This window comes from Lepisosteus platostomus, chromosome 3, assembly GCF_059453375.1.
Source record: "Lepisosteus platostomus isolate fLepPlt1 chromosome 3, fLepPlt1.hap1, whole genome shotgun sequence".
NCBI classification, from domain to species: Eukaryota; Metazoa; Chordata; class Actinopteri; order Semionotiformes; family Lepisosteidae; genus Lepisosteus; species Lepisosteus platostomus.
The window spans coordinates 47,587,607-47,605,553 of NC_142613.1; the positions used below are offsets into that span (position 1 = coordinate 47,587,607).

General features: G+C 36.5%; 1 protein-coding gene across 2 annotated transcripts in view; it reads left to right on the top strand.

The window, feature by feature from the left end:
• cdc40 (cell division cycle 40 homolog (S. cerevisiae)) overlaps positions 1-17,947 on the top strand; it is a 43,742-nt gene that overhangs the window by 15,866 nt on the left and 9,929 nt on the right. For both annotated transcript variants that reach the window (XM_088625814.1, XM_088625815.1), the window contains exons 8-12: positions 1,526-1,600; positions 2,487-2,532; positions 4,470-4,571; positions 15,684-15,799; positions 16,932-17,065. In XM_088625814.1, coding sequence (XP_088481940.1) covers positions 1,526-1,600; positions 2,487-2,532; positions 4,470-4,571; positions 15,684-15,799; positions 16,932-17,065 — 473 coding nt within the window. The remainder of the gene's footprint in view (positions 1-1,525; positions 1,601-2,486; positions 2,533-4,469; positions 4,572-15,683; positions 15,800-16,931; positions 17,066-17,947) is intronic.

Below are 17,947 nucleotides of genomic sequence, written 5' to 3' on the forward strand. Positions count from 1 at the left end.
GTACTGGGACTGGAGCCCTCCATGGAAAACCAGGTTGCTCTGTGAGTGGTGTTGGTAAACCAGTAGGTGGCACTCCTCCCTCTGGACCAGGCTTCCAAACCAGCATGCTGATATTGTGGATGTGCTCTAGTGCCATCCTTCAAACAAGATGTTAAACAGAAGGTCTGCCCACAGACTACTTTCATTAAAGGTCTCATGGCACTGTTTGAAATGGAAATGGAGTTTGGATTGTGTTGAGGAATTTTGTGGTAGTACCTCTTGGAACATCTAACAACATTTAGGTTTCTGGGTCTTAGCTTTTCTTGCTGTGCACTCCAGTATATGAATATCTATTGCATATTTAGTTAATCTATACTTGGCAGCATTCTTCTTGCTTGATATAAAGTCTTTGAGATGTTGCTTGAGCTCCCAAAAAGTGGGTTCCAAGATCTTTTGAAGGGAATTAATTCCACTTAATAATCTTGCCAGTGGGAATTTTTCCCTGGCATCTCAACTGGTTTCAGCTCCGTGCCCCCTTCCAGCAACAGACTGCAGATTAATGAATCCAGGCTGTTTGATCTTTCAGTCTGGCACAGGCTGCTCCAGCCGTGCATGGTAGACAGCAGGTTAAATAAAGACTGACTGCAGCATGAAAATCGGTAGAATAAGGCATGGGGAAAATAAGAAACATACCTGGTCACATCCTTCTCTCTTGCAGAATATAATGTACCTTTGGTAGAAGGTCATCACATCTTTATGATATGTTATTGCTTTCATATTCAACCTATTTTCAGATGTTTTGTTTTAGTTTATAAAAGTAAAAGGTTTGCTGTGCAAAACGTATAGCAAGACCTTGGGGAAGAGCGGGGTCATCCGAATGCCTCTTACGCTGCCCTAACTCAACAGAGCAGAGTTAATTGTGGCCATTTTGAATGGGGTATACATATCATGGGCTATCCCGAACCTGACAACCACTTTTCCAAAAGACGTAAGAGGATGCTTATCAAGCTATTCTGCAATGACTGTGAGGTACAGATTTAGCAAGCAGCCCCATTTGGAGTTGAGGAAAAGTGAATGTTCGCCTTCTTATATTCATGGTATGAGGGATAATTATGGGCCAAAGCAGGGAGATAGCAAGGAAGGAAGTATCCTAAGTAAGGTTTAATTAAAGTTAGGCACCTTTTTCTGCTAGCGTTGGACTTTAAACAACATTATAGCAAGAAATACAATCAAGTGATAACGGATCCCATTAAGGCATGTAATTTGCTGGTAGAATAATATTTCCTTATTGCATTCATCCTTAGTAAGGGTAAAAAGGACCCCCCTTCTGCCTCTGCTGCTGTTTCATTCCCTGAGCAATTCTAGCTTATCTTTGAAAAACATGACCTTAGCACTGGCTAAATGTACGCCTTGATAGATAGCTGGCTGGCTGTTACAGATACAAATGTGACAAAGACAGAAGATGTCTCAATTGTGTTAGCACAATCCTTGTTGCATAAATTGGTTCATTCCAGCTCCACTAATATGCTGTTGGTTCTCCTGCCAGGGTGTCAGTGCCATCAGGTTGTTTCCCACTTCTGGTCATCTGTTGCTGTCTTGCTCAATGGACTGCAAAATCAAGGTATGTTTGATGTATTGCAAACTAAAAGTTCTATTTCTCCTTTTCATCGCTGTCTGTTATTGCTTTTAAAGCAATAAAGTCCCTATAGTGTTCTAACTCTCTTGCACTCCTTGTCATCCTGTTTTTATTATGGGGAACACAGCTGACCTTTTATTTTTAAGAAAATGTGTTGCTGGTAATTAAAAAGTATGAACCCAGATCTTATTAAAGAACACTCTATCCTACATTTGATCTAAAAGCTGGTCTTTCCAGAAACAAAGGCCGTAGCATCTATTCTCTCAGGTTGATAATTGATCTTCCCTTGCATTCTGGACTTGCCCAGAATTAACGTGGGTGCATTTCATTTAGACTGAAGGACAGCTGGGCAGATTGCCACTGGCTGCTCAGAAAATTCCACACCCAAAAATTAGGAACCTTATCTCACGGATTGTGTTTTTCAGGAATTACACCTGGATGTCTCTGCACATTTTCTGTTTGCACTACTTTTCGTTAATGTTTGTTGCTGAAATAGCAACAAGAGTGCCAAAAGATTCCTAAGATGAAGTACCTTTTTCTAACCAGCAAACTCTTTGCCATTACTTTATTGTCAGGTTTAATGAGGTGCCTTGCTGGTGACTTATGTTGAAAATGTTGAATGTTGAAAACATTTGTTTTAAAAGCTGAAATACTGTAGTCCATGTTTTGGAACACTGTACCTTTATTACAACCATAATGAATGCGTTTATTCCACCCATATTAGAAATGTAACTAAAACTCGTCATCCTCATCACTGCCTACCTCACGAATCTGTAAAGTGAGAATGTTTGGCTTTGAGTTCTGAAATGATGGGACACTACAGAAAACAATGCAGTTTTGATTTGATTTCTAAAATCTTTCTTTTATTTAGTTGTGGGAGGTGTACAATGAAAGAAGGTGTTTCCGAACATTTATTGGTAAGTATTCCCAATTTTACTGGATCCAGTGGTCATTAGTCTAAAGATTGATAGCCTTCTAATCATATAAGTTAGTGTGACATAAAAGTAGCTGCAAAAAAGTGAATGGTGAATTTACATATATTGATGTCCAATAAATACAGCACATTCATGTTTTCAATAAGAGCCCCAAGAATGCTGTGCAGCACTAGAAAGATATAATTGTTGGGGAGACAAAGCAACTGTAGCTTTTCCTAGTGCTTATTCATTTGAATTTCTTTGTATATAGTTTCTATCAATCACAGCGTCTTCGTTTTTCTTCTTGCTGCCCTGAAGTATCATTTAGTATTTTTTATAATGTATAGATCAGCTTTGTATTGGGTTGATATAGTAGATCTTTAAAGCTAAAGCTTCATCAGTAGTTTGTCTGGAGGGGACTGACATAATCTATACAAATTAACAATATAGGGAATAAGGGGATTGCATTGTACAGTGATAGGATCATTACAGGGAAATTGATCTGTTGGAGACTTTAAATTGACCCCAGTCACTGGTAGAGTGATATACAGTGCAGTCCAGAAGTATTTGGACAGTGACACAATTTGTAGTTTTTTTGGCTCTGTACTCCAGCACATTGGGTTTGAAACGAAACCATTACTATGAGGTTAAAGTGCAGAATGTTGGCTTTAAATGGGGGGACTATGTATAAAAGGGGCTGTGATTCCTTTATGGTTCATCCAATATAGACGTAAATACCCTCAAATTAAAGCTGACATTCTGCACTTTAACCTCATAGTCATTGTTTAATTTCAAATCCAACGTGCTGGAGTACAGAGCCAAAACAGCACAAATTGTGTCACTGTCCATATACTTCTGGACTGCACTGTATTTCACTCTACCAGTGACTGGGGTCAATTTAAAGTTTCATTGACTGGGAATACAAATACAGCCCCTGATATCTTCATTAAAAGTAATGCTTTTTTCTTCAGTGCTGAAGAACAGTTTTCTTTGGTGCAACTCAGCTTTTTGCCAAAATCAAGTGTAGAACTAAGCACCAGTCTTTCAATCACAGAGATTATCCAAGCTTCTTGTTACTTAGGCCAAGATAGGCCGCTGGTTGGAGTTACACCGAGACATCTGAGAAGGTTGCTTTAATATGACAAGACTCTGCCTTCCTATTGACCTTTCTTACTCTAGAAATCAGCAATTATATGCAAGTTCTAAAAATGCAGCTCTAGTTTTCCAGGAAGTGTCATTTACAAAATTTTCAGTTTGCAAATTTCAATGCTCGAAGCCTAAAAGCTGTTGGTAGCTTTAAGAATGCAGGGCTTAACATTTGAGTGTTTGAAAAGCCTGAACCGTTTAATTTGTTTTTGTACCTTCAATTAGTATGTTTGTAAATGTTAGTCAGTTTAACAGCCTGCAATCCTTTGCCGACAATTAACATCAAGTGCTACATTACTAAATGAGCTTTGGCATAAAATTTACTTATTGGTGCTTATGTCTAATTAACCACAGGATGTTTACAAATGGCATTCAATATGCTATTAACAGTTTTTAAGTTTCTTTATTCAATTTTAGTGCTGTGGCAAAAAACCAAAGCATAGGAATTTTATTTTTCAAGATTTGTATTAGGATTTCCATTCATTGGCAAACCACTTACCTCATTATTTTTTAAGTAATTTAAAAGCAGTATTCAGATAATAAGGATAAGTGGTGGTGACCTTACTTTCCCCCCTAGACTGGTTGAAAACCAAAGCAAAATCCTAAAAATATACATACGTAGTAAGTTACATACAACTTTAATTTTGCTTATTTGTGTAGTTAAATTTATTTTTGTTGTTGTTGCATTAGTTTTGTGATGAACTGTCACTCAGAGTCTTGGGTCTTTATTCTAATAACCATTATTATCTTCCTCCAGCTTTTTAACTTTCTTTTTTTGTTTTTGTTTTTCACAGGTCATAGTAAAGCTGTACGTGATATCTGCTTCAATAATGCCGGCACACAGTTCCTTAGTGCAGCATATGACCGGTATCTCAAACTTTGGGACACAGAAACAGGTTAGTGTGCCACTGTTCATTTCACCGATCATTTTGACTTTGGCCAGAGCTCCTTGATACTGTTACATGCACCAGCGCAATGCATGAGCTAGTTTGGGTGAATTTCTTTAAGCTTTGCAAAATATTTAAAAAATAACACTGAAAGGCCACTTCTTATGCTAGTATCTTCTATTTAGGTTCACACAGATGAATTTGAATTTTTAATTTGCAAGTTCACGGTCTTGGCAGTAGCTGAAATTTCCTGTTTTTCGACTCAGAGCTTGAAAGTCTTAAATTTGTGATGTGTCATAATATTTTTTAACATTCTGTGAAACATTTTCATGAATTTCAACTTATTCCCTGCCAGCCTGCTGCTAAGTGTTCCTGCCTGGCAGCAGAGGGTTATAGACAAAATTATGTAGCTCACTGCTTATTTTTATCCAGACACAATCCCATAGATACCATAAAATATGTCATAAAGAGGTAAGTGACAGCACTGAACCTTTTTTGCGCTATAGAGTGCTACAGATTGCTACATGCACTACAGAGTGGACGTGTGTTGAACTATGTGAAATGATAGTTCAAAGAAGAGCTCTTAACTTGTTTTCACCTGGAACAATAGCGAAGATAAATTTTAGCGATATATGTGGGAAAGCAGCAGATAACTTAAGTGTGAAGGCAAAGAAACTTAATTCACCTTATTTAAATTTTTAAGAAATTAAAATAAAAAATAAGAAAACTTAACAAATCCTTAGGAATTAGTGTCAGTTTCAACCTGGGGAGTTGGCTGATGAACAGCAGGGTGTAAATGACAAGCCCACTGGATAAGAGACAGTGCTGCTAATATACAGTATGTATATGCATATTATTATATATATATATCAATAATTGTAGAATAGTATATAACAGTTAATATAAAACTTGTTAGTTTGTCTATCAATCATTTCTAAAAAGTCACTTATTTCTGGTAAGGGTTGTGATAAGACTATCCTATTAGTCTAGAGTACAATTTTAACAGCAAAAACCTAGTCAGACCTAGTCATGTTTGAAATGTGGGAGGAAAAGCACAGAGAACATGCAAACTTCACTCAAACCCAGCAGCCAGGAGCTGTGAGGCTTGTAGTTTTTGTTTTCAAGATATTTTGTTTGTTGCCAATCTTTTTGCAGTGGTTCTAATTGGAATTGTCTTTGCTCACATCTACATAATCACTTACTTCTCCAGTATAGACAGCTCTCTTGTCTTCATGCCGGTTTATGCCTTCTAACAAAAAAAAAAAGTAAACTCCTGGGATCAAGGTTATACATGTTTTTACAGTTAATGCGAAATGTAACACCTGAGTAATCAGAACCTCCCATCAGCCATTTGACCCAATACTTATCACCATGTCAGGTGGCCATGAAACATACTGTATGTGCACAAAATATCCAGAAACAAAAGCTGGAATTCTGAACTTTAGCCTTGTATTTATCTTTTGAAATACAGATTTCAGTAGCCCATGACAAAAATGGCCGATCTGACTTCATTGTCCCAATACTGTATACTGTGTTGATAAAGAAGGGGAAAATATTGAACACACTGAAACACATGGACACGTTTCAACATGTGTGGATTCCCGAAGGTCCAGCAAGCACAGGATACACAAAAGGCCTACACCTGGATGGGACACCAAGTGTGTGAGGGATGGTCCTTCCCGTTTAAATTCCTGCTCACGGCAGCCCTCTGAGGGTAAAGACTCAGCGGTCTGTGAAAGAGGGCAGATTTGTGAAGGATGCAAAGTAGCTCATAATTACTGTGAAAGCACTTAAAATTGTGTGCTATGGATATCAGATGTTTGGAACTAATCTTTGCTTTCACATAGAAAGCACAATTGTACTAAAGGCTGTGAGTACATCTCCTTGGTGGTTCATCTCAAAGAAGTTGGGTTTTTAGTAGTCATGAATTGGTATTTTGTGCAGGTCTGTAAAAACTGTTACTGTGACCTGACCAAGGCTTATCCACTGTGACTGTATAAGTTTGCAGTTTAAATTAATAAATACCTTAGTGTGTGTTTATGTGTAGTAAGGCACTCATGGACACTGCATTAGTGCTCCATGAATTAGCGATGTTATTCATTCATTCTAGGAATACATGTATCTTGTCCATAATTTTTAAGAACATAAGAAAGGTTACAAATGAGAGGAGGTCATCTCCACCCATCTCACTTTTTTGGTTGTTAGTACCTAATTGATCCAAGGATTTCATACAGCTGTTTCCTGAAAGAAGCCAAAGCACTGACCCCAACAACATGGCTGGCTAGTTTATTCTGTACTCCTTCGGGTAAAGAAGCGTCTCTTCTTTTAAATGCACTTTCACGTCGTGCCACTTGTGCCCTCTGGTCGTTTTTAAGAAATGCAGGGAGCTGACAATGGGTTGACATTGTCAATGCCTTTGAGGATGTGAAAAACTTTTAAAACTTAAAAAAAGGTCAGTTCCTTCAGCCTGTCAATGTAGAACATTCCCTTAAGCCCTAGACTATATCTGGTTGTATTTATATTACTGGTTAAAAAGCAAGAACTATTTTTTTTTTCTTTTGCTGTGCATCTCTTAAACTCTTTATATTGCATAAAGATTGAGATTGCTGTTGCTCTTTCTTGTTCTGTAATATGCTGCGCTTGTAAAAATCTAAATATTTGTTTTCTTACGGGTGTTTTGGAATTCTAATTTGTTTCAGTATTATACACAACAGTAACTTTTGCATAATGGCATTTGGTCAGATTACTCCATAAGTAATGTGATGTAACTTTTCTGTGAGATTAATTACTCAGCATGTTGATGGAAACTCTCCAGAGACACGACTGCTGAGTTGAATCACCAGGTGGCAGCAAAAAAAGAAATGTGACTCGAATGGTAGAATTAAATGTGTTGCTTTTAGTATTGCTCGCACATTGACCTATCCACATTGGCTTGAATGCTATGTGTTTTGCTGTGGGTATACGAGGGAGACAGTCAGAGGGTGGCTTTGACACAATCAGCTTTTAATTCTTAACATTTCTGCTTTACAGTTCCATATACAGTCCATAAAGTTCAGATGGCTGTGTGCTAGGAGAAGATTTAAAACACAGGGACAAAAGTAGACTGAGAACATGCAAAGAAAGATTTCTAATATGCAGATCAGGTCTCACATCAGTGGTCTGTGAAACAGCATTGCTGCACTGAATCGTGTTAAATGGGTGCTTTTTAACTGTGGTGATTGATGTAAATGGCTACATTTGTAACTGTTGCTGAATTCATGAGAACATTTTCTTGTTTTTTGAGAGTTGGCAATTTAGCAGACCTACTTCTGAAGTTTAAGGCGTCATTTACACAAAATTGGAAAGAGTTGCTTCTTTTCAAGTCCTGTGTGCACCTAATACTGTTATTTAAGTGGATAACCACAAATGCTGCTCCAGTGCATCCAGTAATCATGTTATAAAAATACATTTTAGCTTTCCAATAAAGTGACAATTTGGGAGAATAATTTATTTCTCTCTTACCTGTGCAAGCCTTTTTTCTGTATCTAATGAAATCACAATTTGAGACTGCCAGTATGCCAGTGCAGGACACTCGGTGTCTCTATAAAAAGCCTAGCATCAAAAGAGCCTACCCTGCTCTGCTCAGAGAACACTGGATCTCTCTGACATGCTTATATGGATATGACACTTAATAAGCAATTTATGGCTCTTTCTCTCATAAATGCAAGTCTACTTAATACTTATGGTAAAACTGTAGGGGCACATGGATAAAATCATTGAAATACTAAAAAAGTAAGGAAAGACAGGAAATGTATTAAGTTTCTCAGGCTGAGCTGCAGTAGAGGGCGTTCTGACATTTTACTGCAAACTCTTCTTATTAGAATGTACCTCTTTCTTAGGATTCAGACCCGAACGTACTGTGGGCATTCTTGAATGTCATGAAAACCACACTGAACATTTCCAAGTAATACTTCTACATGTTGCACTCTTCTTCACTTTTCTGTCCAATCCATCCCACAGCCTTTCATTTTAGGAAGGTATTTTGTTGATAAATGTCAATGTTCAAAATAGAAAAAAATCTGTTGCATCTGCTTTTGAGGAGGAATCTTAAATCATACTGATCAATAATTGCGCTTAATTGTAACTCCAAAGGTGTATTCCTGTAGAGATGCAGATGTGACTGTTGGCTCCTTGAATCTTAAATACATTTATTCCCTAGAGTAATGCTTATTTAATCTTCAACAACATACTATTCATTGCACTTCTTAGAAATAGAAATAAAGGGTTTATTCACAAGAAACCAATACCTGTATCTTCAATATATTAATTTAAAAATGTAAAATTAACGCAAGACTTTCCATACCAGATGAATCACACTTTCTTTGAGTTTTTTCCTTTACTTTTATGTCTGACTTCTGAAACACAGAAGTTTCTTGTAATGTAATTTCATTTATTCATGTTTTTATAACTTCTCTTCACTTGCACCTGTGTTGCTGTATTATATTGTGTATCATTGTCTGTTATGGTGAGGCCATTTTAATTATCCTGAATTGCACTATTGGTTTCACTACATTACTATCAGCAGCTCTTTGATCCACCTCTCTTACAATACTCAAGTAAATAGGCAATTAAACTGTATTTAATTTGTAAAGGAACAAGTAATAGGTTTATTCCATACTGAAAAGAGAAGAAAGAAAACGCGACATTTCGGCTGTGGAGCCTTCTTCGGGTGTGAGAAAGACAGGGCAGACAGCAAAGATTAAATAGCACAGGAGATCAAAAGCTGGGAGAGGGGAGAGGAGGCGGGAGCAGGGGAGAGGCAGAGAGGCCATTCAGGTGGTGTGAGGAGAGGTGTGAAGTCTAAAGCTGGATGTGAATAGAGAAGATCACACGAAAACAAGTCTGTCACTGAGAGAAGGAGGTCATACTATGGGAGTTAAGAAACCTTTCTTTGAGAATGCAGATGGAGAGATCAGTGTGATCATGGCTGTCTGAGGTGAAATGAGAAACAATGGGCTTGGAGAAATCTTTAATCTTCACAGCCCTAACATGTTCTCTGAAGCGATCTCCTAGTCTCCTTCTGGTTTCCCCAACGTAGATAGCTGGGCACTTCCTGCAAGAGATACCGTAAATGAGGTTGCTGGAGGTACAAGATGTTGTCTGGGTGATCTGGAATTGTCCTGAGGGGCCTTGAATAAGTGTGGTGTTAGAGATGTACTTAATTATATTTAATTGTAGTCTACCGTTAATAGAATACGAACGTTAATGTAGTTCAGAGGAACATTATTAATATGTTTACTCTTAAATATGAAGTATCACAAATGTGTTTAAAAGTTAAGACAAACAGGCTATTTGTTTTACTTTGTTAGCCTGCCAAATGCTAAAAAATGCCGTACGTTTCTTATTTAAATCAAGATAACACATTGAAAGTATCCTAAGTAGCGAAGGTGCTCTATTCCAGTCACTATATTAACTGCAAGTTCTTAATGCCTGGAGTGCTAGTAAGAGAAATCTCAGCTTGCAGCTCTGCATAGTAATGATCTCTCTCCTACGGGTAGCTGCAGTGCAGATAGACTTCTCATCAGTACTGCTGCACAGCTTGGGGTGGTGTAGCAAGATTGCTTTGATTAGAAATTTCATTTCGTGCTAAATTGCCAATGGAAAAAAGAGCTATACGTTTTGAGTGCAGCTCATTGTGTTGTCTAAGCACTATACAGGTCCCTGAGTCGGTGTGGTTTGACACAACCACAGTGAAAAGGCTTGGCAATGTTAAGAGTGCATGCAGCTCTGAGTTAGAAAGCGTAATCCTGTATACTCTAACTTTGTATACACATGTGGTCTCCTTCTCCCCTCTCTTAATCAACTTTTTTTTCGAATGACAAAAAATTGGTTGTTTCTAGACTGCACATTTAATAAATATTATACAAAGGTCTTCCTTTAAGCACTAATGAGGAGGACTGTTTTTGAAAAAACAACTTGGTAAATCCTCTTTATAATGTTGAAACAGAAATACAGTACAGTGAAAATAATGTTATATTTGTACATTGTACTTCAGGCTATAGTGTTATATAATTCAAAGGTTATGTAATTGTCCAATAGCAATTAGCTCTGTACACTATTTTTGACCTCCCCATACTGTATTTATTTGGACACCATGTTTTATCATTATTTCATATGTATTAAATTTATTTCATATGAAAAATAATCTGAGCTTTACTTAAAACATTGTAAAAAGTCTAGTGTATCAGTAGAGTATAGTATTATGAGCATGTGGCCTTTCGGGCTTTCCTGTAATTAATATCATAGGGAAGTTTTGTTTGATGTTTTTTCTTTATAAGCTGTGACTGAGATTACTGCTGTTTGAAGATTTTTTTTTAGTGGTTAAAGAGACTGACATATATTGACAGCACACTATTTAACTGCTTTTCTTTTTGGTTATTTTGCCTGATGTCTCCTGACAAGCTTTCCTTAAAAGCCGGGGTTGGAGCTGTTTTCATTTTGTTAAAGTGAGGCATAAGACCTCTAAAGCCCATTGCCCCAGGGTCCAATAGGTCATTTTCCTTTGTCCGATACAGTACTGGTATCTTCCACTACCTCAGTGTTGGAAATTGTACTGAAGATGTACTGCTCAGACTGTTGAGTCAAAGCACAAAAAGATCATCTTGGATGTGTCCAAGTGTAAAAAGCTTAGTGTCACCGACAGCTGAAAAAGCAATTCTGAGATTTTTTTTCAGGATGGCAGTAGTTTGGTTTGATGTGTGATAAAAGTGAGTAATCTTATTCATGATGTACTGCAGTAATCTTTGAGCCCAATGGTGTAAGGTCTTTAACACTACAAATACTGAGCCCTACTGCAGTAATAATATTAGTACAACCACTTGTCATGTTCACATAAAATTCAGTTAACTAAAATCAGTTAACTTGGCCTTTGTTGTTTTTTTATTTTCCCATTGTTGCCCCACCAGTCTCATAGTCAGTTTACAGATGATGCTGATCACCGAGTTCCGAGTCCTTTTAATTCACATTCACAGGCTGCTAATGCTTTAAGGTGTATGTGCATTTGTTTAATCCAGTTGCTTAACATGACATTCTGAACCCTGTACTATTTTTTGGTGGAATGGAAATGCATGTAAATTGTGATGACTAGAATATTTAAAATAATTGCAATTAATAATCCCTTACACCCAGAGGGCAATGAATAAGTCGTATTAAATTAAGACCTAATAAAGCTGGTTGCAATTAACAAAGGGTATCGTTTAAATAAACATAGAAAATGCAGTGTGTTAGTCATGATATAAAACTGTGTATCATGTGTACTATGATATAAAACTGTGTATCTTGTGTATGTTTCATTGGATAAAACAATATTTTCCATTTCTAATTTTATTCAGATATGTAGCCATAGGAGATTCCTAGACAACTATAGCAATGTCACTGGGGGGGACAAGGTCTGAAGTTGACTGTAATCTAGAACAGTCAGCGAATGTTGTTAGTGGACATTTCCATTTAGTAAAGCCTGTATGAGCATGGTGAACTGAATGGTGTTTTAAAAAAAATATATTTCAATGCTATGGATATAAAAGTATTAACATATCTCATGTCAAACTAATCTTGAGTACTGTATGTGAAATCTACTAACTAAATAATTTGTCAAAGCTGGACATAACTGTGACAAGAAACGCGGACAAAATTCTAAAAGGATACCATTAGTGCTATGGGATTTACTCTTGTTATGTTTTGCTCCACCTGTTTTACCTCAGACAGATACCAGGCCGACGAGCAGATGTTCAAATTGAGTAAAGCATGTGAAAGTTTTACATATGCACCTTTTCAGTTAATTCTTTAGTTTAGTTTAATTTCTTATTTCTTTTTTAAGATAATAGCGACCTAAAAACCAGTTTCTGTGCATCTGTACTTATTTCAAGTGCAAGTAAAGTTGGAAAAAGAAAACAAACCGGAGTCTCTGGGCAAAACCTGGTTTCAGGCTTTGGTCATGTCAGTAGCCGTCTGTGCAGGATTTGCAGGCAGCACCCAACCGACTGATTATTGCTGAGGGTCAGGAGGGAGTTGTTGATTAGGGCTCTCAGTTTTTGGTGAACACAACAACACTTGCAGATTCCCGGGCACTGACAGTTTTTTTTTACATTTTTGGATAATATTTTAACTTAACCTTTCTGCAAGACAGTCTGTGTTAATTGCAGACTTTTTGAAACTTGTATTTTTAAGGGTGAATGCACCAATAAACTAGGAATTCTAAATTCTATATAGCTACGTCATAAACCTACCATTAATGCCCAACTCTGTGGCAGTAGCTCGTGATATATTTTCTCCTTTTCTGTTCCTGTAGTCTTTATCTGCTTCATTATAAAGTTCTTTGCGTTCAGCTTTGCAAAGAATCGGCATTTTCAGGTCCTTGTTTAACTGGAGCGGTAAAAATCCTGCCTCTTCCAAGTTTTATTTGTATTCCTTGGGCAGTGTAATTGTGAGTGCACAACATGTTCATGTTGGATGAAATCGAGCTTGGCCTTTGTCATTCAGCAAACCAGACAATGTGTGAAGTACAGTAAGAAATGCCTTTGTCTATTTTTTCATTTTTATATTACTGCTACATCAAAAGCAGATCATATCCAATGTGTAGTGGCAGTCTCGGTTCTTCTTTGATCCTCCTATTATATTTGGATGTTAAAATATTGCAAACTAATTCTTAGTTTCTCTTTAAAGTAGTTTTAATCGTAACATAGCATCACATGCATGCATATTTAACAGTTTTACTTCCCATAGATTCAGCAAAATAAAAAGAAATGTCTATTTTGTAGCTAAAGTTAAAGGACATTAAATTGACCTTTTTAGGTGGCCCTGGATTAGTCTGGATGTTTAAAATTAGAGAATGCACTTAGTGTCCAAAGTTTATAACCAGTTAGATATAAAAAGAATATTCTGTTAACTTTTTTTTCTGGCAGAAGAGAATCTGTTTCTTGTTCTTGACAGCTATTCTGTCTTTTGCTGATTTATGGTTGTATTGCATTAAGACAACACTTTAAAGAGGAACCTTGGAAGTGGATAACTATGGGATTTTCTTGAGATTTAGCAAAAGAAGCTATCTGTCATTTAAGTCACATAGCTATTTTCCTGCTAAAGTGTTTGTGTATGTCAGTTAATAATGGTTTGAAAGTCTATAGACATGACAAACTGTTTATTTGTTAATGTATTTTTCATTGATCTGATGCCTTGTGGTTCATAGATAACAATTAACAGTATAAGTAAGTAAATTATTTACAATTTATTTTGCTTTGGAAATTAAAGTATTAAATAAACAAGCTAGAAAATAAGAAATTCTGGCACCAACACCACAGGATTCCACAGTATCATGAGTGGAAAAAGAGAAAAAAATCTATGACAGAAAGACATGCCCTGCATGGATAAATTTTAAGACATGATCTTTTGTTCACAGGAAAAAATGTTTGTTTTTTTTTCAGGAATTTGATTGCATGTGTCCAAGTTAATTTTATTCTTGCTCAGAGACTATGACAGAGCGCTTCTAGAAATGCAGTGACAAAAACCAAGCGCAAGTCTTTACAAAAGTAAATCAGAAGATGTCTTTTTTTCTAGTATTAGTTATAAAAATTTCTGCTTTTAATTACCAACCACAGTTCATAGATAATTCCCTCATTACTAGGAGACCCTTTTCACTTTTAGCTATTATGCTAAAGATACTGTTTAACAAAGGAGCATTTCAGTTCCAAACTGCCCAGATTTAATATGGACAATATTTCAGTTTCATTATTCAAAAAGCAGCTTTTAGCACAACAAATGGTATGTTTTGTTGTCTTCTTCTAAAAGCAGATTACATCTTGAATTAACAACAAGCATTTGCTTTAGTTATTCACGTGGCATGACTATATGCTTTTCAGGGCTCAAAGCAACAAACACGCTAGAACTCTGTTTTTGGGTTGTTTTCCTCTCTGTTATTTTTTAGTACTTACGCAACTCCCTGGACATAAATTCTTGAAATTTAGCAGGAGTGTAAAAGTATCCAGGGAGGTCACAAATTATAGCTGCCATATTGGATTTTGACAAATACTAAAAATTATTCTGTGAACCCGAACATAGTAGAGGTTTAAAACTTGGAACAACAAAATGTTGTGTTTTTGTTCAACTAATATGTTTCAAATGATAGTAAGCTTTTTTAATGGTGCTACTTTTGCCAAATGTTGTACAGTCTCTGCCTTAAATTTGCAGCTTAAATTTCTCTTTAGGCTCCAGTATTGTAATCAGCTAGAATTCTATATTTTTTAAAATTTAAGAACATACATAGAGGTCAGTTTCACATTGAAAAGTCAAGAATGGAAAGCATTTTAATTATGAAGCCTTCTTCTGGAGTGAGGGAATGAGGGAGAGGGCAAAGCATCTCGCACACTGACTCACACTGACTCAGCTCCCACAGTCATTTCTTCATCTGGATGGTTAACCCCTGGCAACCAACGCAAATGTCTTAGTGTAAATGTGCTCAGCAAAAGGTGATTTTCTGTTATTTTCTTTTCAGCAAGCAGGAAGACAGTTTGTGAATATTTTAGAGATTGCCATAACAGATGTTGATTTCACGTTGCTTAAGAAAAGTTATTTACTAACTGGTGTTGAACAAGGCAGTGTTAGGACCGCATTTGTCTTCCATATTTGTCTGTGTTTTTCATTAGACTCACTATAAGCAAGTAAATGTCCTTTTCCAGATGTAACTAGAGGGAAATCCATCTCTTGCAAAAAGTTATTGACTTAAGTTTTTTCATTTTCTTAATTGTTTCATCATGGAAGGTTTTGCTAGGAATACACCATGTCTTTGAAGACTTGAGAAAACAGAAAAAGTCATTTTGAGCTTAAATTTTAAGAATGACACCAAAAGGATATTTTGGGTCACTGGTCCCTGAGCTCCTATCTCAGCGTACAACATAAGTGTTTTCACTATTGAACCTTCTCAGCCAAACAAGACAAACTTTTGTGCGATGGTAGGAAAAATAAAACATTTGTTTTTTTCAAAAACGTCAGAAATATCGAAAGCTTAGAAACTAGCTTTCAGGATATTTTTTTATTGTGCAAGAAGAATGGTTTTTAGATTAGAGCTTTATGTATCTGTCACCTCTTTTTCAGGACAGTGCATTTCAAGATTCACAAACAGGAAGGTCCCGTACTGTGTCAAGTTCAATCCTGATGAAGACAAACAAAGCCTCTTTGTGGCTGGAATGTCAGATAAGAAAATAGTTCAGGTAAGCTCTGTGGGTTTGATTTATTTTCAAACAGTTTTGGTTAATGTAGGCTCATACAGTATATGTTGTCTTGTACCATAGTAGGACAGTATTACGTGTGAGTTCATTAAAACTGAGGGCCATTTGCACAAGGTCGTTTTCCAAACAGAAGAAAGATTAATTTAATCTTCTGTTTTATACAACCTGCTGTTCTAGCTACCAACAATAATATGTCTTTGGGTTAGATAACAAAAATTATGTTCTGTACATAAATAAATATGTATTTAAAACTGTACTACAAATATGCAGTTCATATTCAGCTGCAGATAAAAGCAGCTTTGCCAATCTGTGATAATCCTTGTGGGGAAAGAAAATTTTATAAATATCTGGTGAGATTTCCGGCTTTTGAACAGATGTAATATGTCCCTATAGAGTGCATTTAAAAGAAATGCATATGATAATTATAATGTAATGCTAGCAAATCCAAAAGGCAGTCTCAATAGGAGTGTTATGCTTCACATTATTTAGAAATCAGCCTTTATTGTAGTTGTTTTATCTGTCAGTGGGCTGCATTTGCAAAGATTGAACTACTACTAATAGACAATAACATATACAAATCAGATCAGTTCTAGAAAGGTGTCTAAAGTTTATGTAGTTTGATACTGATCTTTATTTCTAAATGAAAAGGGTGTCTGTTAAAGTAACAGTCATTATTAAACTGAATAATCAAAAACAGGCTGGCAAAGTCATTTTTAGTTATTTTTATCTGAAATCTTAGTACAGAGTATTCTTTCGCCATGGTGCCGTTTGACGTGAATTTAAGAAAAATAATTCCACACTTAAGCAACAGTTTTGGAATTTAAAAAATAAGAACTGATGGTGGTAAAGTTCTATATTTCTGTATGTTTTTAATGTGTTTGACAGGCATGGATCAGTGTTCAAGCACAAGTAAATAGTATGAAAGCATTGATAAAATCACCAAGCTGAGTGATAGTGGACAGTTTAGACTTGAATTTGTGTTAGGTTGCATTTCCTGTTCTGTTTTCAAGGCCCTGTGTTTAAGATTGTGGAGTGCTGTGGTTTAATCACGATCTTTCTGCACCGGACTACAATCTCCACATTTCTTCCTCATGGCTGCTTGTTTATTTTACAGTGGGACATCCGGTCAGGGGAAGTTGTTCAGGAGTACGATAGGCATCTCGGAGCTGTCAACACGATCACTTTTGTGGATGAGAACAGGCGCTTTGTCAGTACTTCTGATGACAAAAGTCTTCGAGTCTGGGAATGGTAAGTTATAAACTTCTTCAAAAATAAAGCTTTTCATCTAAAGTTGCTTTGTTTTTGTTCTCACCTTTGTACGTTGAACATGTGTCGTCATCTCGTTTGAAGTGCTCATGTGTGGCACACCTTGGTCTAATTGTTTTATAAGAATACCTCTCATTTAACATCTTTGGATTTCGCTTTTGGCAAAAACTCTTCACTTATGGCTATAATTACTTTGCTTCTTCAAATTATACTCCATACCCTACATTGTAAAATTCACACAAGGCACATCCCACTGTGCCCAGTTTCTGCAACAATTCCACCTACTGCTGTATTGATATTGTTGCGTGCTTACATGTAGCAGCATTATCAACACTTCCACTACTCTTTCAGAAGACCTATGTAGGGGTAAATTAAAGCTGAGTTACAGCACAATACACAGGCAACTAATAACGGTGGCTGAAAATAAACTTGCTCACACCAAAGGAAGCATGGCCCCACGCACAATAAGTGGACTAAAATTCTGCAGGACTAAAATTCTGCGGAGCTAAAATTACTTTAGATTAACTTTATTTGCACTAAAGTGGAAATTTGTCTTCCCGCATTACAGGTGATTCAAATACACAACATACAATTCATCAGCAAACATAAAATCATGGCAGACTAGAAATGTTTGTTGTCCAGACAGTGCTGGGCTAGAGGTTGAACTTGTTCTGCCTGAACTACAGGCCCTACAGCCACAGAGTTGTGTAAACTCTTGTAATGGATCTGTCTTGAAGCTGGAAGAGAGGTTTGAAATGACCTTGTTTTTTGTAGCTGTGACTTACTCAGTTAATATAAATGTAAATGCAGCTCCTGATGTCTTGTCATTACCCTTCCTTAGAGCTGTAGGTTATTATAGCGCAG